The sequence below is a fragment of the Dipodomys ordii genome, unplaced genomic scaffold (assembly GCF_000151885.1).
Source record: "Dipodomys ordii isolate 6190 unplaced genomic scaffold, Dord_2.0 Scaffold220, whole genome shotgun sequence".
Classification (NCBI taxonomy): domain Eukaryota; kingdom Metazoa; phylum Chordata; class Mammalia; order Rodentia; family Heteromyidae; genus Dipodomys; species Dipodomys ordii.
The window spans coordinates 2,117,328-2,143,491 of record NW_012267436.1 but is presented as its reverse complement, the minus strand read 5'-3'; the positions used below and the strand labels follow the sequence as shown (position 1 = coordinate 2,143,491).

General features: G+C 39.0%; 1 protein-coding gene across 1 annotated transcript in view; it reads right to left on the bottom strand.

Annotated features, from left to right (window-relative positions):
- Positions 1 to 3,695: 3,695 nt before the first annotated feature.
- Positions 3,696 to 26,164, bottom strand: part of LOC106000494 (uncharacterized protein C2orf78-like) — a 23,081-nt gene continuing 612 nt past the window's right edge. Inside the window, exons 2-4 of the mRNA XM_013035769.1 lie at positions 18,084 to 18,717; positions 7,812 to 7,977; positions 3,696 to 4,741 (exon numbers count right to left, since the gene is read on the bottom strand). Of these exons, the coding sequence (XP_012891223.1) occupies positions 3,696 to 4,741; positions 7,812 to 7,977; positions 18,084 to 18,717 (1,846 nt within the window). The remainder of the gene's footprint in view (positions 4,742 to 7,811; positions 7,978 to 18,083; positions 18,718 to 26,164) is intronic.

Here is a 26,164-nt window from a genome sequence, read left to right as displayed (position 1 = left end):
ATTTTTTTTGTTTCTTTGTATGTTCTCCCCCCCCATGGTACAACCCCTGATATCACTGTATTTGATTCCTATGTCCTCATCTTGTATGTACATTTTCCTAATTTGGGGAGGGGAAGGGACATAACAAAAAGATGAAATAAGGATACAGGACAACCCATTGTAATAATGAGATGTACAAAACCATATGTTGAAAACAAACTTTACAACTTTACGGTGGGGGGAAAGGGAGAAAAGGTTGGGAGGAAGGAATGGTAGGGGAAAAACAAAGGAGGGTGTAACAATGCTCAATAGGAAATGGACTCATTACCTTGCTTATGTAACTATAACTCCTCTGTACAGTATCTTTACAATAAAATATATATATTAAAAATAAATAAAATGTTGGTAAAGGCAGGCACTACCCATGAGTATATGGAAAGAGATGCTAGTGGTTAATGTCAGCAGCAATTATGATTTAATTGTTAGAGCCAAGACTCTGAAGAAATTGTGGGTACTCCCTGTTAGGAAGAGAGAGCTTCAGCAAGTCTTCAGTTCTAGGTAAAGGGAGATTGTAGAAATTTCCTCTAAGAAGCAAAAATGGCAATTACCAACGCTCACTTTCTTTGAGGCACAGTATATTTGAAGGTGGCTATGATCTGGAACCCTCTAATACGAATAACCACCAATATACCAACAATTAGTTTATGTTGTCTCCTTTCCTTCTCTATTTTCCCCTGAGTCTGCACTTGTACTAAGTCATCACTAAGTCCTAGCATAAAAACATTTTAAAACTCAGATATCCTTGGAGAACTTGTAACATCACCATTTCATGAGTGAGGAAACTGAGGGTCAGAGGTCAGCCTGATCGGTTCAAGTTCTTCAGCACCAGATTACAGAGCCTGACTCCCTTACCAGGACTATGTGCTCTGAAAAAAGACTGGAACCAGGAGAAATAGGCCTTTCCACATAGACCAGTTGATACTGTTTTTGAGAAAAAAGTGCTGCTGTTTTCATCGTTATTGTTGCTGTATCACCTTGTGCATGTCACATGTAGTTTTGTAGAGTTCATTTAAAACCCAAACAAGCTGGATGCTGATTGCTCACACCCGTAATTCCCAGCTACTCAGGAGGTTGAGATCTGAGGATCACAGTTCAAAGCCAGAGCAGGCAGGAAAGTCCATGAGACCCTTACCACCAATAAAAAAAAAAACACCAGAAAACCAGAAGTAGTGCTGTGGCTCAAGTGGAAGAGCACTCACCTTGAGCTGAAGAGCTCAAGGACAGCACCTAGCCATAGAGTTCAAGTCCATGACCAATAAAATACAAACAAAAAACCCACACACAAAAAAGATGCTAAATAAATGGATATTGTTATCCTGTCCAAGTGTGCCTGATCCAAAGTCTCAGTGACTTCCCAAGAGGTTCTCAAAAAATACTTTTTGGAAGAATAATGTTAAACTTAGTGTCTTCATAGGTAGTGTCATCTCTAAAATATATTACTAAAACATTCATATTCAAGATTGTCATGACTGGACTCCGTGTACTAGTACTTTGGAAGGAGAGATCAGTATTGTAACTAGAGGCCATCCCAGCCACAATATTACTGATACCTTATCTCTACACACATAAGCTAGTGTAGAGGTCATGCCTGTAGGCATGACCTCAAGCAAGGCATAGGAATAGGGTCATGGTTCATGGTTGACCTGAGCTGAAGAACCAGCTAGCACTTGTACCATTCTCTGTGTTCTACTCATTACATGACCTGTAGAATGGTAGCCTCTCTGTATAATACAATAAAATTATTCTTTTTAATGTCAAGCATTGTCTGTATTCAGAGTTAACTGAAAACATACTATAATTAACTAAAGGTGACTTCCATGAAACTGCTCTTAATGATACCCTGTTCTATAATTAGTTTTCTTTCTATTCTATTAATCTAAGCTTTGGCTGAAACAAACAATTCTGCCTTGCTCTGAGTAGATTACACTCTATGCTCTTTGTGCCTTGGTTTAAAACTCTTTGTTTGCCTTCAACATTCCATTCTAAATCACTTTTCTTTTCTTCAGATTATCTCCTTGCTCTTCATCTTTATATCATCTTGATCTTTTCTTCATCCCTGTTGTTAGTCAGATCACTGCCTGTTGTTAGTCAGATCATCTTTCTTCTCTCCCTATTTCTCTTTTCACCTAATTTAGACAGAAAACTCCAAAACATGTGAGTACTACTTTTTAAACAGCCCTAAATTTGGAAGACTAATGTGCAAGTATTACTGGGAAGACACTGTTACTTATGAAGTATGTTGGCATATAATTTTGTACACCATCTAGATTTTGTTTGCAATTAATGTAGTTAAAAGTGACACTCTGAAGAAGTCAGTTGTTTCGTTCTCTATACACACATGCCCTTTAAGATTCAGTATTTGAAAAGGAAAGAATCAGAGGATGGGCAGTCCATTATCCTCATGTAGAAGATAAAGCTAGAGATTTATAAACCAATGGGTTAAGTCACATACCTGGTAAATGTCAAGCCAATACTGAAAGTAGGTCTCTAGATTTCTAGTTCAAATATTCACCTCCCCTATTATTTGAGCTGTCTTAATTCTACTACTAAATTTAGGGGCAGGGGAATCTAATGAAAAAATCTTTAAAAGTTTCTTGTTTACCTGACATGGTAAGAGAGGAGATAACAGAGATGCAGGGGATGGGAGATGACACTAGAGGATGTGTGGATAACTGACACTGAAGAAAATGAGTATATACAATAGCAAGCTCACTGACCACTGCTTGCTTTCTACAGGTCACTTGTGATGATCCAAGTGTATTTAGACAACTCTATGGAAAAGTCAAGATTTTTAAAGGATGGGGATACATTCGGTGGGAGAATGATGTCATAAAGTAGGGCAATTTAAAGATATCAAATAGCCAATCACAGGATCAGATTCTCAGAAAATGGGATTGGGTGGACCAAAGAAGTAAAGAAACACTGAGGTTGAAAATTTACAGTTTTCATGAAACCATTATAGTTGATTCCATTAGACAACTTTTGAACACACAAAAAAAGAATTAAGCAGCTCTTTGTTACTTGGTTGAAGGATAGGGTGAAGTTTATTGAGGGCAGCTTTTAGGGAATGCTTTATACAAGACACTTCTCTCTTCATTTCTTCTCTTTGAATCTTCTTTTCTGTACCAACTTGGACTGGACCAGGTTGGACTTGCATCTCTCTCTCTCTGGTCTTCACTTTTGTCCCCTTCACTGGAGGAATTTTTTTCATGGAGAAATGTTGATTTTACATCTTACCCTCATGGATGTTTCTTCCTGTCAACTTTCAGAATCAGAGGTCTTCAGTGACCTGATGCTTTGAAAATCACCTCAACACTATAGAAGCAAACATTAGAGAGGTAGAAGACCAAGTTGACTGCAGACTTTCCTTCTTTCTAACTTGGCCCACAATTCTTTTACCCATACTTTGCTTCTTCTGGCTTTTTGGACCATACAAACACCCATTCTCTGGTATTGATGGTATTTTCTCTCTTCTATTAGTGAAACCAGTGTGAACAGTTACTCCAGATTCCTTCCTCTTAGAAATAGACACTATGCAATTGCATTCTCTGTCATTCCTTGGTGCCAGGTCAGGCTAAAATGGAGAGCAAAATAGAGTACACACTGGAAAGTGAGGAGATGGGAGAACATATAGATCTTTTCATTTTTATTCCATTTTATGTTTTGTAAGGTTCAGGCCGAGCAACAGTAGACTGAGACACACTAGGCTGAGGAGTGGTGGTCAATCCTTGTTTGGTTCTATTGGCTGCAATTGGCTGTGATGCTATGAAGCATGTGTTGGCAGTAGCTGGTTGAGATCGGCTGACTGCAGTAGGCTGAGCTGTGTTAGAACAAGGGAGAGTACGGTAAGGTACAGTGGGTCTCCGGGAGGCCAGAGACTGTGGCCTGCGAGAAACAGGTCGAGCTTGAGGCTTCTCTGGGGCTAGAAAAGGCAAAGGAACCAGCTTGACCTTCCCAGGTGGAGGCAGCTCATCCTGGGTTGGTGATGGACACTGGCTTTCACTCCTATCCCTTTTCTTGACTTGAGTAATTTTAGGGCCTTTGCCCTCATGGGGAATACCCAGCCGGGATTTCACAGCTGGAGTGGACTTGGTTTCTTGTGTGCTGCTGGCATTTCTCAAGGCCTTGGGGGAAGGCAGTTCTTTTTTTTTCTCATTTTTCTTCCCTAGTGCATGGAAAACCTGCACTGACTCCCACATCTGCACGCCTAGGTTGGTTCGAGGCCTTTTGAAGGTCTCTTGGCTAAGCTCAGGGTGACTTCTCTTGTGCTTGGTCTTGGGAATGCTTGTCTTTTCTTCTTTTTTGATTTTGTTCCCTGGCTGCTTGGTTTCATCACATTTCTTGGGGTGGTTCTCCCTGATCCTTTTGGTCTCTTTCTGTGCATGGCTCTTAGTTTTGCTGACCTTGCTGGATGCAGCTTTTGGAGATTTGCTGTCAGAATGCTTGTCTGTGTTCACGGAAGCCTGGTCACTGGATGGGATGGTGCACACAGTCACCTCTTCCTCCAGCAGGAGCTCTGGGGGCTGGCATTCGACTTTGACCTCAGGAGTTCCATCCACACTTTCCAAGGCTTCATGCTTGTTCCTTTGGACTTGACCAGTGGAATGCTTAGTGACCATTGAGTTTTCCTGCAGGAGAATCTCATTGATGGTTTCTGTATCTTTGATATCAGTTGTAATAGAAACATTGGATTGGATGAAATCTGTGAATGAATTGAAAATTAGTTAAAGTGAATGTCCTGCAAGTGAATGGGCTGCAAGTCTATTGCTACATTCAACTCCCTTTTCAAGTGTGCCTTGGTCTACTTTTCAAAAAAGACCCTAACAAAAGTGTAGTTTTTCACCTTGGCCCTAAGGATTAACATAGGTCTGAAACTGGTGAAGGCTAGTACTTCTAAAAGGAATGGTGAAGCATCCTGGCTTTCATGGTTATCTAGAAGGCAACCAGAGGCTTTCAAAGTTTGTCTAAAATCATCCAAATACTTATTCTCTGTTTTTTCCTGGCTAGGAGCTGGAGGCGAGGCCAAGATGTTAGGAGAATTTTTGATTGGCGATATAACCTAAGTGTCCCTCAAGCTCTGGTGGCATGGGATTCTCAATTATTTCAGCACTGATTCTATTGTAGATCTTGGGGCTCTCTAGAATTTCTGACAAACAAAATGTATAGCTTGAAAGTTGCAATTCTAGGGAAGTATCCATAGCTGGCTAAGGTTCCATCATTACAAAGAAATTAGTCACTACTAAGTGAGATGCTCAACCCACACACCAACCAATTAAGCAGGCATGTTTCATCCCTGAGCAAGTTGTTTCTAGGAAAAGGTCTTAAGGTCCACGGACAGGACCATGAGTTGGTTGGAACATTTGTGATGACTGCTCTAGTTTAAACTGGTGATAATTTGGTCATTGTTTCTTATTTTCTTTCATTTCATAAGATGTTTGTAAGTGAAATAAAAATGAAAATGATACCAAAAAATATAAAATGATTTGAACTTCAGGAATGGCCCAAGGGTAGATCACTTGTATACTATACTCTTGGATCTATGTTCAAACCCGTGAACAACAGAAAAAACTAGTAAGTTTATAAAACCTCACATTCTTATAGAGAAAACTCAATTCTTGCTACACTTCTTTGATTTTATCATGTCTCATCAAGAACTTAGAGAAAGAAAAAGGGAAGGTCTTGTGTTTTGTGTAATTTTCTTTCTGTTTGTGTGCACACATGCTTACTGGTTCAAAGCCTTTTCACTCAGGTCAGGTACATTAACACTCCAGCTAGGCCTCTAGTGTCCAAGTTAGTGAACTGAAGATAAGTTGCTCAAAATAATTTCAGGCTGGACACGTGCTGGTAGTAGCTCATACCTATAGTCCTAGCTATTCAGGAGGTTTAGATCTGTGGTTGAAGTCAGCCCAGGCAGGAAAGTTGGTGAAACTCTTCTCTCAAATTAATCCCAGGGAAAGCCAGAAGTGGTACTGTGGCTCAAGTGGTAGAGCACTAGCCTTGAGCCAAAAGACCCCAAGGAGATCATCCAGCAGAAAAAAATAGCCTCAAGACTGGCAAAATAAGAGTCAGGCTAACCAGCACAGCCATATTTATTTCAGCACTATTCACTATAGCCAAGGTAAGGGATCAGCCAAATGCCCCTCAGTTGACAAATGGATGAAGAAAATGGGTTATATATACAGAATGTAATTTTACTCGTCCATTAGAAAGAATGATATTGTACCATTTGTAAAGAAATGGAAAGACTTGGAAAAATTATGTTAAGTGAAATCAATCGGCATAGAGAGACAAAAGATGCATATTTTCCCTTATATGTAAAAGCTAGAGTTAGCTTTACAAACACTCAAATAAATAAATGGAGTGATATCCAAGTATACAAATATTAAGGGAGATCTCAAATAGTATAATTCCTTGGAAAACCAAAATCAAAGTTCAGCAAAATAAAACACCAGGAAAGAGGCAGGATAGGCTCCAGGGGAAAGAGCTAGATGAATAAAAAGAAAAGGGGGAACGTGCAGTCAAGAATCTGGTGTAGGGCAGGGAATGTGGCTTAGTGGTAGAATGCTTGCCTCTCACACATGAAGCCCTGGGTTGGATTCCTCAGTACCACATACACAGAAAAAGCTGGAAGTGGCACTGTGGCTCAAGTCGTAGAGTGTTAGCCTTGAGCAAAAGAAGCTCAGGGACAGTGCCCAGGCCCAGAGTTTAAGCCCCAGGACTGGCAAAAAAAAAAATCTGATATATATGATACAAAAATAGTAAGGAGATGATGGTAGGCAAGGGATGAGTGAGAAGGTTGAAAGGGGTAATATTAATAAAGATACATTGTATTGATAACTGCTTTGTTAAACGGTAACTTCTTAGCCTGGCACCAGTGACTCACACCTGTAATCCTAGCTATTCAGGAGGCTGAGATCTGAGGATCGAGGTTCATAGCCAGCCCAGGCAGGAAAGTCTGTGAGACTCTTATCTCCAATAAACTACTAGAAAACCGGAAGTGGCGCTGTAGCTCAAGCAGTAGAGTGCTTGCCTTGAGCTGAAGGGATGAGGGTCAGCACCCAGGCCCAAAGTTCAAGCCCCAAGACGGACAAAAAAAATAGATAAAGTTAACTTCTTTGTACAACTACAAGATAATAATAAAAAATATTCTTAACGTCTTTTTCGCGCTGACTTTGAACCTCAGTTCTCAGATCTTAGCCTCTTAAGTAGCAAGGCCAAAGACAGGAGCCACAGGTGCCCAGCTCAACAGGGGACTTCCCATTCATGAAATACACAAAAAGTATATATTTTGATCCTCCTACCTTTAGACAGAATCTCTATAAACACAATAAAATTAAGAAAAACTTACATGTCACTACCACCATCAATGTTTGAAATATTTTCCAAAGGAACCGAAGAACCAGGTCAAGGAAGAGGATTAATTAGAGGGGTTGGATTTTGAGGACAGTAAAAAGCATGGCCTCCCTGAGTGTGCTTTGGTTGTTACCTAAGTGCAGAACAGCAGTCAACCATCAGGTCCATCCTTCCTCACTTATTTATTTCAATGTATAGCAGTATTGAAGTTTGAACTCAGGTTAGTGTCCTACCACTTGAGGCATGTCCTCAGCCCTCTCTGCGTTATGCAGAGTGAAAAGGGCGAGCACTCAGTGAGGGTAGTTGTTGAGGCTTAGGGCTTAAACTGTACCTATATGTGAACTTACCACTCTCAGCTGCAGATTCATCTCTCCTTTTGGATGCTGCTAATCCTACTCCATTTTGCCTTTTGTACTTACCTTGAAAATTAGTTTCTGTGATGTGTTGAGCAGACACAAAGTAGCAGGTTCCAGATGTGGAGTCCAGTAGTAGAACACTTGTGGGCTGAACCTCTTTTGACATTATCATTATTTCTGATTGAGGGACAGAGGCCCGACTTCCTGTGTAGGACACAGAAACGTAAGACTGAAGAAAAGAACCAAGTTCTGCAGGCAACAGCACCCCATTGGATTCCTTCTTGGTATGCTAGCAATTGTCTATGTCCTTGATTTGGAATCTAAGATGGTTATCCCCTGAACCAGGCTGGCATACAGCAATGAATACAGAGGGACCATGGCATTGGCATCTGCAGTTTTAGAATACTGGGATGTCATTGTCATTGAAGACGCTGATGTGCCCTGGTCAATGAGAGTCTCAGTGAAGTCTTTAAGTGTAGATGGCTTCTTTTTTGTCATTTCCTGTGTACTCTCGTTCAAAAGTACTGGGACAGAAAGAAGCTGAATTGGAAATGTCACTCTAGCTAGTAACCCCTTAGTGTGCTAGAATATTGGTAAAGACAGGCACTAGCCATAAATGACTGGAAAGAGGTACCAGAGATAGATGGTAATGGCTATGCTGAAGTGACAGCTGGAACCAAAACTAGGGAAGCTGCAGGCATTTCTTGTTAGAGACGTGGCATCACTCACCACAGGAAGAGAGAGCTGTAGTGAGTTTGCAGCTCCAAGAAAAGATGAACCATGGTAATTACCTCTAAGAAGCAAGAAGTGATGGGAAAAAATGAATGTGACTAATAAACTCTCACTTTATGTGAATAACAGTATATTTTAACATGGCTGTGATCAGGAACTCTTTAATACCAATAACTACCAGCATACCAAGAAGCAGATAAGAAGGGTTATAAGTGCTGGAGCCATTTAGTATTCTGATGAACCTTCCCAAGTTGGGCAACTGAGAGCTCCAACCAGTCTGGTTCTTACATTGTTGCCTTGGGGACTAGGAATGTGGCTCAAGTGGTAAGAGTCCTTGCATAGAATGCATGAGGCCCTGGGTTCGATTCCCCAGTACCACATATACAGAAAATCCAGAAGTGGAGCTGTGGCTCAAGTGCTATCCTTGAGCAAATGCAGCTAAGGAACAGTGCTCAGGCCCAGTTTAAACCCCAGGACTGGCAAAACAAAACAAAACCAAACATTGATGCCTTGGGTACAAGCAGGCTGCTCCTTTCCTGCTCTATCTTTCCCTGAGTCTGTACCTGTACAAACACATAACTATGTTCTAGCATGAAACATTTTAGAACTCAGATATCCTTGGAGAATTTGTAACATACCATTTCAGGAGTGATGAAACTGAGGTCCAGAGGTCATCCTGATTTGTACAAGTACTTTCTTCATATTAGACTCCTTCTTCAGGACTATGCGCTAAGCAATGACCAGAAGCAGGGAGCAAGAGAACCTTCTGTTGTTAGTGGATGTTGTTCACTAGACAAGAGTGATGATGTTTTTATTGTTACGCTTGGCGTCTCATCTTGTACAAGTCGCAGGCCATTTTGTAGAGTTCATTTAAAACACACACAAATGTTAAGTAAAATCAAACCACCAAAATAATGGTGACTACCTAAATGTTAATTTCTCAAGAAATGCTTTTTGGAAGAAGAATGTTAAACTTTCTGCACCTCTAGCTACTCATCAGTAATATAGCATATATAACAATAGTAATGATGGTGATAATCATAATCATAATGAATAAATGTAGCATATTATACATGACATGGGAAAAGATATAGTAAGTTCTGAAAATATTGATAAAAATGAAAAGTATGATATATAGAACTGAAAATATAAAGGTAACAATGAATATTTGAATGCATGTCAAGTATCCATATGTATATTTACTAATAAATATACTTATGTTCTCATATGCAAAATTATGAAAATATTATCGACTTCATTTTAGCAAAAAAAAACAAAAGCACAAAAATGAAGATGATTTTGAAGTAAGAATTTGTGTGTGTGTGTGTGTGTGTGTGTGTGTGTGTGTATGCGAGCGTGCTTGCATACAGGCACACTGGTTCAAGGACTTGAACTTAAGGCCTGATCTATGTCCCTGAACATTTCGCTTGAGGATAGCACTCTACCACTTGAGCCATAGCTCTACTTCTGGCTTTTTAGTGGTTAACTGTAGGCAAAGGTCTCACAGACTTTCCTGCTCATTTTGTTTCATGATCTTCAGATCTCAGTCTCCTGAGTATCTAGAATTAAAGGTATGAGCCACCAGCAACAGGCTAAGAACTTTTTTGAGACAGCTTTTCAGTAGGTCGCCAATGCTGGAATTGAATTTGGGTTGGTATATAGTTTACTATCCACATAGAAGTCTGTGGCTTCATTCTCCATATACACATACCCTGTAAGACTAGGTATTAGAAAAGAAAGAGATTGGAGGATGGACTGTTTTCTTCATGTAGCAGATGAAGCAACAGATTGTATGAGAGAGTTAACCATCTGACTAAGTCACATACCTAGTAAATATCACAACCAAAACTATACTTTTTCTATGCATGTATATCAGTTGTAGGGCTTGAATCCAGGGCCTGGGAACTCTCCCTGAGCTTTTGTGCTCAAGGCTACTGCTCTACCATTTGAACCACAGCTCCACTTCGCTTTTTGGTGATTAATTCAAGATAATAGTCTCATAGATTTTCTTGCTTTGGCCAGCTTCAAACCATGATCCTCAGATCTCAGTCTCCTCAGTAGCTAGGATTACAGGGCTGAGCCGCTAGCACCTAGCTCCAAAACTGAACTTTTAAGTCTCAAGATTTCTAATCCAATATTTGTCCCCATTGCTTGAAACTGTTTTGATTCTACTGCTAAATTTAGGAACAGGGGAATCTAATGCAAAAATCTTAAGACATTTCTCTTCTTAGATGCTGAGAGAAGAGGTAACATCCATTGGAAAAACAAGGGATGAGGAGATGACATTAGACGATGTATGAGTAATGGAAGCTACGGAGTCGGATGTGTCTAATAGAAGCTCATTGGATGCTGCCACTAGTCACTATGGACATAGAAACCCCAAGATTCTCCTACGTGGTCATAGGTTTGATGGGAAAATGGTGTCATACATTAGGACAGCTTAACTGTATGAAGAAGCCAATTGCAAGATCAGGTTCTGAACCAGAAAACAGGATTCAGTACAGAAGAGAAATCTCTTACTGCTCCTGAATGGTTGAGCTATGGAGAGGTAAGGGCTTGCAGTCTAAAGAATTCAAGGAGAAGAAACTAGAAGAGATGTGCCTTGGATTACATCATCCTACAAAAAAAAAAAAAAAAGAGCTTCACCTTACTTTACTCTTCAGCCAAATAACCAAAAGCTCTTTAATTCTTTTGGAGTTTGAAAGTTCCAGTGAGTTCACTAACTGGTTCAACTAAAATGGTTTCAGAACAACTGTTCTGATTAAACCTTAGCATCCTTTATATTCTTCCCCAAAGATATTAACAGTATATAATTATGTCATTGTGATACTACCTTTTAGAATATGAAAATTATAAATAAATTTATTAATGAACTTTTGTAAAAGACAGGGAGATGATGTTCCCAACATAAGAGCCTTTTGGTCTTGCTAAGATTTTTCAGTTAAAACTAATATTCTACAAAATTAAGAAAAGTGAGAGAAGGGGTGGGTTGGGAGGGATGGGTGGTGAGAATGTTGAAAGGGCTGGCATTGATCAAGACCCATTGTATTTATAAACTGCTTTGTTGAGTGGCAACTCCTTTGTATAGCTACTTAAAGATAATAATATATTTTAGTTTACTCTATATCATATTTAATTATATTTAAATGTATATATGACTGGAGCTCTATAACTTGAGTCAGACCTTCACTTCTGGCTTTTTTGCTGATTAATTGGAGATAAACTTCGCAGGGATTTGTGTGCTCAGGCTCGCTTTGAGCTGAAATCCATGTAGCTCAGGATCCTGTGAGTAGCTAGTATTACAGGTATGAGCCGCCAACCTGGGCTGAAGACCTTTTAGAGATTTCAATCCACATTGTTTGATTCTGTTTCTTTTGGGGCTATGACAAGGGTAAGGAAATGTGTGGTGGAGCAAGCTGCTTACCCTAATTTAGCCTGTACAAAGGACAGAATGATAAAGAGGGAAAAGGGACTGGGTTCCATTATTAATAACAATAACATGCAACCCATGACCAGAAGATGTCTCACTAGACTCTACCTCCTGGGGTGCCACAAACTCTGCATAACACCAAGCTAGGAATTACACCTTTGACACATGGGCCTTTGAGAACATTCAAGATCCAAATATAGCATGTGGTCAGGTGACTTTTTACACTTTTGTAATTTTTACATGTTAAAGGGTTCACTTCCAACATTCACTTCTAGTTAGGCATATGCTGTTTAGCTTATCCCCGTCCCCAGTTTCTATAACTCTCTTCTTTCTATTTGTTTTTCAGGATTAATCAGGGGCAAATTTATTGGAGGACATACAGACAGAAGATTGTTCCTGTGGCAACAAGGCCAGTTAAGTTCCCACAATTTGTGTCAAAAGGAGAGGATTAAATATGAAGACTAGAATAGAAAAAGACATCATTCTACTTGAATGGAACATCAAAGGATCAAGCATATTCTGGAGCAAGGATCTTATTGTTAAGTTCCACAAACCAATGTATTGTACATTTATAGTTGCTGGCAAACTATGCAGAGAAAACCAATTAGCATTACCTTTAAACAGTCATGGTTGTTATATTTTAAAATGACTTTATTCCTGTCTAGCTAAGTCTATAGATTTGATTGTTTAAAACAAAAAAGGCTCAATGCAATGAAGCTGAAACTTACCAGAGTCTACACCTCCACCTGTACTTCTGTGATAAGCTGTTGAGGGGGTTAATATTGAGTAAGGAGGCTATATATATTCAAGTTGTAAGCAAAGTCCATAGCAGCAGTAAAGGCACGTGCACAAAGGGTCAGAAAACAATCATACAATTGAAGTAACAACCATCTTCTCCTGCCCCCAGCAGTCCAAGGGACCAAACCTGTCTTAGTGTCTCTCTTATAAGGAGATAGAGTCACATGAGGTCTTATTTAAGATGTTCATGTGTGACTTGAGGTGAATGACAGAATAGATGTACATGCAACATTTTATCTTGAAAGTAGCAAATGTTCCATGGGGGGAATGCAGTACAATGATACAGGCACTGAAAGGAAAATAAATGATCAGTAAGGCTTTGTCAAAGTCAGTCTACACCATTGAGCAAGGCTGCACTGAAGACATCTTTTCTGTTGGATGCCATGGCAGCAATAACTGATGACTTGAAGCATCCCATAGATGTTGGCTAACAGGATGAGGGTCCTTGAGCGATTTCTAAAACTGATGGCAAAGGGGCATGCTAGACAAACTCTAGTATCTGAAGGTATTTTCTTTAGCTTGCCTGGCCCACAAGCCATGATCACAGTGCAACAGAATACAAATTGACAAAGTTAAGAAGTCCAGAGTCTCCCAACATAGCAAGGAAGAGCTGGCCCCACCACAGAGTGACAAGCTACTTAACCCCAACCCAATTGTCTCTTAGCTTGGCTTTAATGGTTATAGGGTATAGTGTAGCAGCATTTTGAATCTGAATCTATAGCTTGAACCTAATTGTTCTGTAGTGTAAAGGTCTACCACCAAGTTAAGTCTTTTCTCTCTATAGTTGCTGCAGCCACTTCATTCAAACTTGCAGTCTCAGTATCATCTTAACCACTAACATTACTCTGTGTGTGTGTGTGTGTGTGTGTGTGTGTGTGTTGTGTTGTGTATTCACAGGTGCCAGAGATGGAGCTCTGGGCATGAGCGCTGTACTTGAGTTTCACTGCTCAAGCATAGTGCTCTACCACTTTCAGCCACACACAGCTCATCTTACTCCAGAGGCCCTTCCTTATTCCTTTTGGTTTTAATTCAAGACTGGAAGTCCTTATATTCCTGTAGGGTATTCTACCAGTGATGGAAATATTTTGTTTGTATAAACTTGTTAAATGTTTGTTGCTCCAAATATCCCTTGCTCCTGTATTTTCTATTCAGTATAGTACAATGTACGGTGAATGCATTCTTTTACCTCTCTTTGGAGTTGCTCCTATACAAAGGCCTACATTTTACCATACCTTTTAGAAACTTGATTCTGCTTAGGTCTAGATTTCCTTATGTCAACCATAAATGAGTTTGTTCTCACTCAAAGTTTGTGGCTTCTTAGCAAATTTTAAGTATAAGACCAATAAAGCTTTTCTAATTTTTGATAGATTTATGTCACATTTCCTATGCTTCAATCATGTCTATGAACATTCAGACCCTTTGTCCTTTAGGAATGTTATGTGACTATCAAATATTTCATATATTCCAAAATGTTAATTTATAATGTAAAGTCAAGCTTTGAATGTGTCTAATGATAAGTTGTCAAACTTATATATTATGCTAACACTGTTTTTTTTCTTTTTCTATTTAGCAATTTACTAATATTGGCCTTTTTATTAGGGGAAAATTTTCAGAAGTGTAAATGTTTGTGGGTTTAAGATTGGTTGGATTATGTCTTTTCTGAAATTGTTAAAATTAGTACCCTTTTGTCAATTCACTTATTCTTTTCTTCGTTTCCTTAATAATTGTGACCTTATCACTGTATCCAGTTGTAAAATCTTTGTGATGATTGCTAACAGTGAATGTGAGGTAGAAATTAGCCAAGGGCCGGTGGCTCATGCCTGTAATCCAAGCTCCTTAGGAGGCTGAGATCTGAGGATCAACATTCCATGCTAGGTTGCACAGACAAACCTGTGAGATTCTTATCTACAATTAACTGGGAAAATGTCAAGAGTGGAGGTATAGTTTAAGTGGAAGTATGCTATCATTGAGTGAAAAAAGCTAAGGTACAGCACCAAGGTCCTGAGTTCAAGTTCCAGTACAAGCATGAAAAAAATAGAGTAGGAGTGTTTCCTTTTTGATAATGAACTGTTATGCCACTCGGTTGTACGCTTGGAAATGTTGAGTTTTATGAATTAGATCTCAAGAAATAATTTTTCAATGCAATTTAGGAATTTTCCCTTGATGATCCTCCATCCTATCTCCTTCTCCTACTGTATACTTCTTTCCTGTCCTCTCTCAGTCCCTACCACCCACTCTTCCTCCAGCTATGCCTTGAGTCATCTCTGCAGTTGAGCACAGGCCCTTAAAGCTTGGAAGGTGATTGCACTTGACTGTACTTGTGTGAATACTACTCTCCTGGCCAAGAATGGTCACGAGGACCAGATTTTTCTCATGCAGTTCCTTTGCTAGGGATGGTTGAAGAAGGCAACATGCACCAGGATGAGCGGGGAAGAACATAGCTCAGTTAGTCCTTCAGATATTTGACCTCATCCCCTGGAAGCGCTGGTTACTCTGGTAGGAAACCAGAGTGGACACCTAGGGGCACTTGTGATCTCTGCACACTTCAGATACTCAGGCCTCCAATGGAGGTCTTGAACCTTTGGCATGTGATCCACCTGAACCTCACTAATCAAGTTGAACAATGATACTGGCCTTGTGTGTTTGAGGAAGTACTTCTTGCAGTCTGTGCATTGTGTGGTAAATAAATGGTCATTTATGGTCAGGCCATGTTGTGGGAAGAATTCATGCTGCTGTAGTTAACTTGGCTAAGCCCCAGGTTAACTTCTGTCCCTGGAATGATGCTCACCCTGTCTCTTCAGTGGTAGAGTTCCCCCATATTATATATTCCCTTCCCACTTCTTCTTCTTTTTTATTTTGGTCAGTTGAGGGGCTTGAACTCTGGGCCTGGGCGCTGTCCCTCAGCTCTTCAGCTCAAGGCTAATGCTCTACCACTTGAACCACAGTGCCACTTCCGGTTTTCTGGTGGTTTATTGGAGATAAGAGTTTCATGGACTTTCCTACCTGGGCTGGCTTTGAACTGTGATCCTCAGGTCTCAGCTTCCTGAGTAGCTAGGATTACAGGTGTGAGGCACCAGCACCCAGCTTTGCTTCCCATTTCTAATCTTAGATAACTCAAACATGTTGGCATTGTATACTGAGTCTTACTTCCTAAGTGATGGTGTGTGTTGTATGTGTGTGTCTGTGCGTCTGTGTGTGTCTGTGTGTGTCTGTGTGTGCACGTGCGTGTGTATTTGGGCTTGAGCTCATGGCCAGGAAGATCTCTGTTAGCTTTTTTGCTCAAGGCTGGTGCTCTTAACAATTGAGCCACAGCATCATTTTTTGCTATTTTCAACCTATAATGGAACTGTGATCCTCATATCTCAGCCTCTTAGTAGCTAGGATCACAAACATTAGCCACTGCTAAATTTATTTATCAGGTGGGTTATGAGACATGTTTCTATTCTCTATGAGATATGTTTTCACATTTCTCAGGTCATGCAAGTCTGCTCTTTTTAACATTTTTTAAAGTTTTATTCTTTGAACTCAAAACTCAGACTTCATATCTTACTTCTCCTTTTAGCCCATATGAACTTATATAAATTCTCCTTTTTGTCCTTTCTCTTCCTGAGCCATATTCTTGTCTAAGTTCTTAATTTTCTCCTGTTACCCTGTTCTCTCACCCAGCTTTCAGTATCTTCTTTCCAATATAGCCTTTGATCCCCACCTCTACTCCAAAACAACTCTTTTTCATGGCTTCATGCTTTGGCCTCTGTTCCAAGGTGATGTGATTTTATACTACTGCCCCAGGAATATTGGGGTTTCTCCATGGAATTGGTTGGTGGCTGAAATCTTGGAGTAGATACTAAAGCTTAGATAGTAACTGGAGCTTGGTCCCAGCAGTTGGCACGGGCTTGTGCTGGAAAGAGTGACATATGATGTTTTGTAGGGTTCAGGACTAGCAACAGCAGACTGAGACACACTAGGCTGAAGAGGTTTGGTCAACCCCTGTGTGGTTGTATTGGCTGCAATTGGCTGAGAAGTTTTAGTAGAACTCATGAAATGTGGTGGCAGTAGCTGGTTGAGGTGGGCAGACTGCAGCAGGTTGAGTTGTGTTAGACTAAGGTCAAGCAGGGTAAGGTATAGTGGGCCTCCAGGAGGCCAGAGACTGTGACCTGTGAGAAACTAGTCGAGTGTGAGGCTTCTCAGCGGTTAGAAAAGGTGAAGGAATCAACTTGACCTTCCCAGGTGGAGGCAGCTCATCCTGGGATGGGGATATATACTGGTTTTCACTCCTATCCCTTTCCTTGATTTGAATGTTTTTAGAACCTTTGCCCTCATGTGGAATACCAGCTGTGATTTCATAGCTGGGGAAAAGTTGGTTTCTTGTGTTTCTTCCTAGTGCATGAAAAAGCTGTACTGACTCCCAACATCTGCATGCCAAGGTTGGTTTGAGGCCTTTTGAAGGTGTCTTCGCTGAGATCTGGTTGACTTCTCTTGTGCTTCATTTTGGGAATGATTGTCTTCTCTGTATGGATATTGTTCCCTGATAGCTTCTTTTCTTTACCTTTCTTGGAGGTGTTTTTTTCTGATCCTTGTGGGTTTTTTATCTTTTTTTATTTTTTCCTGCCTATGGCCCTTGATTTTACTGACTCTGCTGGTTGCAGCATTTGGAGGTTTGCTGGTAGAATGCTTGGCTGTGTTCATTTCTTCCTCCAAAGGTACTCTGTTTCTGGCGCTGGACTTTAGGCCTTATGAACTCCATCAACACTCTCAAAGGCTGCTACCTTTGAACAGTATCTCTCAATGCAAGAAAATTAGGGAAAGATGTACTATTAATCCCACAAAAATTTAACCATTATTCACACAAAAAAGAAACCAAAAACCATATAAAAAAGGAGTTAATTACAGTGTGATGGGTTTGGAACCATTGAAAAGTATGGCCTCAATGAGTGTGCTTTGGAGGTCACTTAAGTATAAAACAGATGACCATCACATGGTTTCATATTTCCTTAATTAATTTATAGCAGTACTGAGGGTGGAACTCAGGTCAAAAGTATGTCAGTGCTCTACCACTTCAGCCATGTTCTCAGCCCTGTCTGCCTCATATAGAGTCTGAAAGAGAGGGTCATGCTAAGATTCAGGACTTAAACTCTACCTATCTATAAACTCATCACTACTCGGCTATGATTTAACCTTTCTTTGGGATGTTAATCTCATTCTTTTTTCCACTCTGTATTTACCTTGAAAATGAGTTTCTGTGATGGATTGAGCAGAGTAGTAGAGTAGGAGATTCCAGAGGTAGAGACCAGTGGCAAAACATTTGAGCATCATTGCTATTTCTGGCTGAGGGACACAGAGATGCACTACTCCTTGTGTATGACACAGAGACATACGATAGCAAGCAGGGACCAAGGTCTCCGGAAAACAAATACTCCTGTGCTTAAACTATAGTAATAGACTTGGTTTCTTTCACAGTAGGAAAGTAACAGGCTATGTCCTTGATTTGAAATCTGAGATAGTGTCCCCTGAACCAGACCAGCAGACAGTGATGGATACAGAGTGACTATGGCATTGGCATCCACATAACGAGATGTCACAGCCATTGAAGGGACTGCTGTGCCCTGGTCAATGAGAGTCGCTGTGAAATCTCCAAGTCCAGATGACTTCTTTTCTTTTTTTTTTCCCAAATAATCCCATACAAAAGCACTGGGACAGGAGGAAGTGGAAGTGGGCATATGGTTCTGGCCAGTAATCCCTGATAGCATGGGTGTGCTAGAAGGTTGATAAATGTAGTTATTCCCCATGAGTGTCTGGAAAAAGGTGCCAGAGATTGATGACCATGCTAAAGTGTCAACTGGAGTTGAGGCTCTGGAAAAGTTGTAGACATTTCCTGTTAGAGAAGTGGCATCACTCACCACAGGAAGAGAGAGCTGCAGTGAGTTTCTAGCTCCAAGTAAAGATGGATGTTGGAAATTGTCTGCAATAAGCAAGAGGGTGGTAGAAAAATGGATGAGATTGACAAACTCACTTTATTTGTAAAACAATATTGTTTTAAGGTTGCTATGATCAGGAATTGTTTAACACCAATAGTCACAGGCATAACAATAATCAGTTTAGAATGATTGTAAGAGCAGGAGTACCATTGTGTTTTCTGGATGAACTGCTTTTTTTCAGCCTGGGCAACAAAAGACCAACATGGTCTAGTTCCTATGGTTAGAAGCAGCCTTCTCCCCTCCTACTCTCTCTTTCCCTGAGTTTGTAATTGTATTAACTCGTAACTATGCCTTAGCATGGGAACATTTTAGGCTAGAATATTCTTAGAGAACTTATAAGATGACCATTTCAGGAGTGAGGAAACTGAGAATCCAAGCTCAGCCTGATAAGTTTAAGTACTTCCTTCATGTTGGTATTAGCACCAGGTTGTAGAGCCTAACCCCCTTTCCAAGACTCTGTGCTCTGAGCAAAGAACAGAAACCCAAACCAATAGAACCTTTATATAGGTGGGCCTATTGTTGTTCATTACAAAACTGTGCTGCTGTTTTCATTGTTACTGTTGATATCTTACCTTGTTCCATGCATACATCATTTTGTAGAGTTCACTTAAAACAGATCAGTTGCTAAATAAAGGGACAATATTTATCCTCTGATCCAAAGTCAAAATGATTGAGTGTTTCTCAAGAAATTCTTTTTGCAAGAAAATTGTAAAACTTATGAGCTTCTAGTTACTCATCATTAATATAGTAAAAACAATAATAGTAATACTGATAACTGTGATAATGACTAAAAAGTGGCATATTATAGATGACTAATATGGAGGAAGATACAATAAGTTCTGAAAAGTTAGACAAAATTTAAAATAAGACATATAGAACTAAAATGTAAAGATACTAAAAAAGTGGGATACATGTCATGCACTCAAATATATTTACTAATAAATGAAGTTATGTTATCATACACACAATATTATAAAAATGAATTTTATCTACTTCATTTTAGCCAAAAAAATCAGCACAAAGGTAGAAGATGATTTTGAATTAAGAAAAATGTTTTTGTTATTGTTTTGGCCCTGGGCCTTGAACTTAGGGCCTGGGTGTTATCTCTACTACTAACTTTGTTGTCTCCCTTCTGACTTTTTGGTGGTTAATTGAAGGTAAGAAGGTGACCCACTTTCCTTCCTGGAATGGCTTTGAACCACAATCCTCAGATCTCAGCCTCCTGAGTAGCTAGGATTACAGGCATGAGTCACTGATACCCAACTAGATTTTGCATTCTTGTATTCTGGATGTCAACTCCTAGAGGCATGGGTCTTCTTTTCATTGCTGTGATGCTTTGAAAATATTTTCTGCCCATTAAAAGCAAATACCAGAGAGCTGGAAGGCCCAGTTGACTGCAGACCACTTCCTACTGACTTTGGACACAGTTCTTTTGCCCATTTTTTGCTACAGCTGGCTTCTTGGGCCACTGTCTGGTTATTTCATGTGCCAGAAACATGGAGGATATTGTCACTCGTCTATAAATGAAATCAGTGTGGCAGTTACTATAGCTTCCTTCCCCTTTCAAACAGCCATTATGGAATTTGGGGCCTCTTGTGTTCTCTGTCTGCCATGCTTGTGTGCTAGGTCAAGCAAAATGGAGAGCAAAATAGAGAAAGTACATACTTTTGGAGTACAGGGAAAGTGAGGAACTAGGAGATAAGATTCATGCAGAAAGTGTTGTGTTTGTGTTTTTTTTTAAAAAAAGTCAACATACTTTAGCCTTATTTTGTATTAACACATATAATTCAATATTTTTGTTAATAAACTTCTATGAACCCTGCATACTAAAGGGAAAAAAATCTTAAAAATGAAGTATTTTCTTAAGTTCTGTCTGTTAGGCCACTGTCTGATATATAGCTGGCAAATATCTTCTCTCATTTTGTAGGCTTTTTTAACTTGTAACTATGTCCTTTTATATTCAGAAACCTCTTAGTTTTCTGGGATCCCATCACTAGTTCTCTCTTTGTTTCTTGAGCCCCTGGAGCATTACTCAGAAAGTTTTTGCCTGTCCTATGTTGAGAAGTCCTCCCATTCCTTCCTATATAGTTTCATAATTTTAGGTCTTACGATGAGCTGTTCATTTGGACTTGACATCAATATATCAAATAGGAATCGGTTTCAGTTTTCAGCATGTGGATATCCAGTTTCCCTACACCATTTGTTGAAGAGGCTGGTTTGGCTCCCTTTATCAACTATTCCCTGGCTTTAGGCTGTAGGTTTATTTCCATGTCTTCTATTCTGTTCCGTTGGTCTTTGGGCCTGTTTTGTGCCAATACTAAATTGTTTATATTACTGTAGGTTTGAAATCTGGAATTGTTGTACCTCTAGCACTACTTTTTCTGCTCAGGATTACATTTGCAATTTGGTGCTTTTAGTGGTTTCATATGAATTTTTGTATTATGTACTTTATCTCAGTGAAGAATACTGGGATTCTTATGGGTATTGCATTGAACTCAACCTAATTAATAAGTGGACAAATAAGCTAAGTAAAGGCATCTCTGAAGAAGAAGTAAAGATACTTACTAGATCCATGAAGAAATTCTCAACATCTCTGGCTGTGAAGGAAATGTAAATCAAAACAACACTGAGGTTACATCTCATAACAGTTAAAATGGTCATCGTCAAGAATACAAATAATAACAGATCCTGTCATGGATGTGGGGGAAAGATAACCTACTATACTGTTAGTAGGACTGGAAACTTGCTCAACCCCTCTGGAAAGCAGTAGGAGATTCCTCAAGTAACTAAACGTGTAACTATCCTACAATCCAGTAATAACAATCTTGGGCATTTACTCAAAAGATTCCAAAGTAAGATATAATAAAGCCACCTCTACAACCATGTTTATTATAGCACTGTACACCAAATGGATTTATAAAGTGTGGTATATATACACAATGAAACTTTACTCATCCATTAGAAAGAAGGATATCACATCATTTGCAAAGAAATGGATGGAGTTGGAAAATATCATTGTAAGTGAAGTCAGCCCCAAAGAGACAGAAGACAAATGTTTTCTCTCATAAGCTAGAACAAATTTATAAATGTTCTAATATACACTTTGGACTATATACAAGTGTATACAAATATATTAACCAAAATATGGTATTTTCAGACAAGAATTCAAATGGTGCCATTCCTTAGAAAGGATAACTCACAGTCCAACAAAATGAATACCAAGAGACAGGTACTCAAAAAGTGGAGGGTGGAGTTAAGAAGAGGGCATAAACTAGTAATACAATGATGGAATTCTTGTAAGATAAACCACTTAATTTATGAGGTCTAGGCTAACTTGGAATTATGCACTCCTCGTGTCAGAATTGAAATGAACCACTAACAGAATTGGTGTCAGATATTTGGACTAATGACTATTAGCACAGGAAGAAATCGGGTATTTTTGATCACTCCAGAAGAAAAGAATTCTCAGTTATCTACTGTGTTTACCTGGACAAACCACAATGCTTTTGAATTTCAGTTTCCTCAAATATGTATAATTGATATTGCCAAGATTGTGGAAAACTCATCTCTGATTCATTTTAGTGACATTTAATTATTGTTCATTAATCATTTTTCTTAATAAATTAAAATGGTCCAAAAGGAAAAAAAAGAAGAGGGCATAGACAAATGAAGAGAGGTAGTGCGGGAGAATACAGTAATATAAGTTAATGCATATTCTATGAAATTTAGGAAATTAAGGAAAGGGGTAAGGCTGGGAGTGATAGGGAAGACTGCTGAAAGGGGTAACATCAAGATGCATTGTATTCATAAACTGAAGTATTGAATGGTAACTCCTTTGTACAACAACTTAAAGATAATTAAGAATAAATAAGTATGATTTTTCATTTTGTTTTATGTCAAATGTCTCATGTATGTTATTGATTAATTATAGACTGCTTTCAAAGTTTCTCTTTCACCTACCCAGCTTTCCTTGTCATATTTTCAAGAATTTCAACCCAGTTAAGATGTTTTACAAAGTTTTCCAATATTAAGGCTTGTTCCTTAGCTTTTTTGCTCAAGGCTAAGCTTCCTGTCCAATGTTTTTTTTTGGGGGGGGGTGTTAATTGGAGATGGGAATGACATAGACTTTCCTGCTGGACTGACTTTGAACTTCAATCCTGAGATCTTAGCCTTCTGCTTAGCTAGAATTATAGGTCTGAGCCATCAGCACCTGGCAAATCTATTTAGAGAGAGGTTCAGTATTGAGACTTGAACTCAGATCCTCTTGCTGTTGCCTCGCCTTTACTGCTCAGAGTTGGCTTCTGCCACTTGAGCAATATCTCTGCTTCCAATTGCATGTTTTTCTTACAGTGGTTATTTTGTAGCACAGTGATCAAACTTAGGTTTTGTTGAAAACAAAGGTAAGTTATTCTGTGCACCCAAGGGTAAGAAACACATTTTGTAGCCAGCCAGCTCAATCTGGTTTGTCTTTTCTTTCCATCCTCCAGTTAGTCTTTTGTGACTTCTTTTCTTGGTTCTCAGTAACTTCTTTGGGGATGTAGAAAAGTGAGAGAGGCTGAGTTGTTAATGTCTTAAATGAGTATTTGGCTGGCTTGCTGTAGGAAATCTAGCTAAGAACTGTTTTAGTGCTAGTGTACTCACTCACCATACACAATACCAACAGAAAACATAGGTATGCCTTTCAAAGATAAAATTCTTTGTCTTTTCCAATACTGCTTCCAATTACTTTGAGATATGAATTCTTTAAATGACTCTGGGCTGAGTGAAGCTTGTTTGAGAAGCTTGTTTGTACAGAACTTAACAATGTAGAAATGTGCCTTAAAATGCACAAAGTTTTCAAGCATTCATTTCCCTTTTAGCACAGTTTCATACTTCAGGTAGACTACATACATAATAATAATATGTAATTTAAAGTTAATAATACCAGATGAATTCCTAGTTGTTCTATGGAAGTCTATCACTACAGGAAAGAATGTAAGATTCAAAGATGTGTAGGCTGCGAGTCAGCTATCTGTTACTGTACAAGCCCTAGAGACAGTCAACTTATAATTGAAAATGTTTATTATTTATTTAACAAATGCTAAGGCTTGAACTCAGGATCTCTTGCTCTTGATAAGCTTTTTTGATCAGGACTAGAGCTCTACAACACCAACCAAATCTCCACATCTGGCTTTTAGACTGATTGATTGGTGATAGCAGTGTTAGGGATTGATCTGCTCAGGCTGGCTTTGAAGCAAAATCCTATATTAGCAGCCACCAGTATGGATTAGAAAAAAAATTATTTTGGCTGATAGTATTGGAAATTTCAGTCCATATTTAGTTGGATCCATTTCTTTGAGCCTATGACAAGGAAGTACATCGTGTTCAGGAATGTGTGGTGGAGCAAGCAACTTACCTCATGGGCTGCACAAAAGAGAGAGGAAGAGAGAGGGAAGAGCAAGGGCTAGGTTCCCTTGTTCCTAACAAGGAAATGCAACCAATGACCAGAAGACCTCCAACTAGGCTCCACCTCCTGAAGATTCCACCACTCCCGATAACACCAAGCCAGAAACTGAGCCTTTAACACATGGGCGCATTTAAGGACATTCCAGACCCAAATATTGCATGTGGTAAAAGTAATTTTTATAGCCATGCAACTATTGCATGTTAAAATATTGACAAGTTGATACACTGTTTTATCTTTTGCATTTGGGGGCCACTATATGCCTATCAAATACTTTCACAAGTTGCAAAAGATTTTTTTTAAATAATTTAATATGAAGCTTTGAATGTCCCTAATTGTAAGCTGTGAAACTGTGTTATCTTTTTTTATCTTTATCTTTTTTTCTAATTACCAATCTACTATTTTCAATTATAGGAAAATTTTCAGAATTGTAAATATCTGTAGATTTAAGATTGGTTGAAATATAATTGTCTTTAAAATGTTAAAGGTACTGGTCTTTTTTTACCCATTTGTTCATTAATTTCTTTAATAACTCTGATTTTTCTATGTTTATCTAGTTGTAAAATTTTTGTGAAGATTACTCACAATGAGCATGAGGTACACTCAGAAGATAGAATTTAGCCACAGGACCATGAGATCTGAGGATTGTGGTTTGAAGCCAACCCAGGCCTAAAAGTCTATGAGACCTCTAATCAATCAGCAAAAATCCCGAAGTGGGAGTGTGGCTCAAATGGTAGAGTGCCAGCTAGCCTTGAGTGAAAAAGCCAAGCAAGAGTAAGAGGTTCTGAGCTCAAACCCCAGAACCAGCACACGCATACATGTATGTGCATATACTCACACATGCACACACACAGAATTAAAAACTAACAAAAATTACTTTAAAATTTTTACTATCATAATTATCTCAAGTTTTAGCTCTAATTTAGTATACTCGTCTATCTCCAGACATGATAGCCTTTACTCTTTCACTTGTAACAGAATTCAGTTTTCCTAATATATGGAAAACTATACCTAATACCTTGTGGAAATCTTGGGCTTGGGCTCCATTTTTATTTCTCTCATTTGGGGGAGTATTTTTAATGCAAAAAATGCATGTTGTCCACGTTTCCCTATCACCTATCACATGATAGGAGCCTGCTAAGATTTGGACTATAAATGTGAGTGGATATGATACATTTTTAAGGAGTAATTAGCATTTTTTCAAAAACTTTAAGCCCATGTATCATTCCTCCAATTCCACTTCCAGGAACTTAGATACTATTGTATAGATGCATAAGGATATTTACACTCAGCGCTGCATGTTAGAAAAGACCAAAACCAAAGCAAAAAAAGAACCTTGAAAACAGCTAGATAAACAGTATAGCACTAGTTGAATAAATTGTGGTACTTTCCTTGTGTCACTTATAATCAATGAATGCCCTGTGGCCATTATATAGAATGTTATCTCCTTATCTACATCTCTTCATATAAATAAGTATATATTTATACTGAGAAACATCATTATACTAGAATAGAGTATGAATATGATGCTTTAGTGTTAAAACTGGATAAACATATATTTGAAAATATTTAGTCGGATGCCAGTGGCTCATATCTGTAAATCCTAGTTCAGGAGGTTGTGACCCGAGGATCGTGCATCCAGGACAGCTCAGTCAGGACTACTGAGATAATATTTAGCCAGCAAAAGGCCATAAGTGGAGCTATATGTGGCTTAAGTGATAGAGCACCAGCCTTGAGCCAAAGCTCAGGGCTAAAGGGAAAGCTGAGGGACATGCTCAGGCTCTAAGTCCAAGTCCAGTAACGTTTCCCTCCCCAGACCAAAACAAGTAAATACTAAATATATGTATTACATATAGAATATATTACATATAATATACATTATATAAAAATACAATCATATAGCATGTATATGTTTTATATATTATTTCTTTTGGGGGGGAGGGGACCAGTCATGGGGCCTGAACTCTGGGCCTGGGCGCTGTCCCTCAGCTCTTCAGCTCAAGGCTAGCGCTCTACCACTTGAGCCACAGCGCCACTT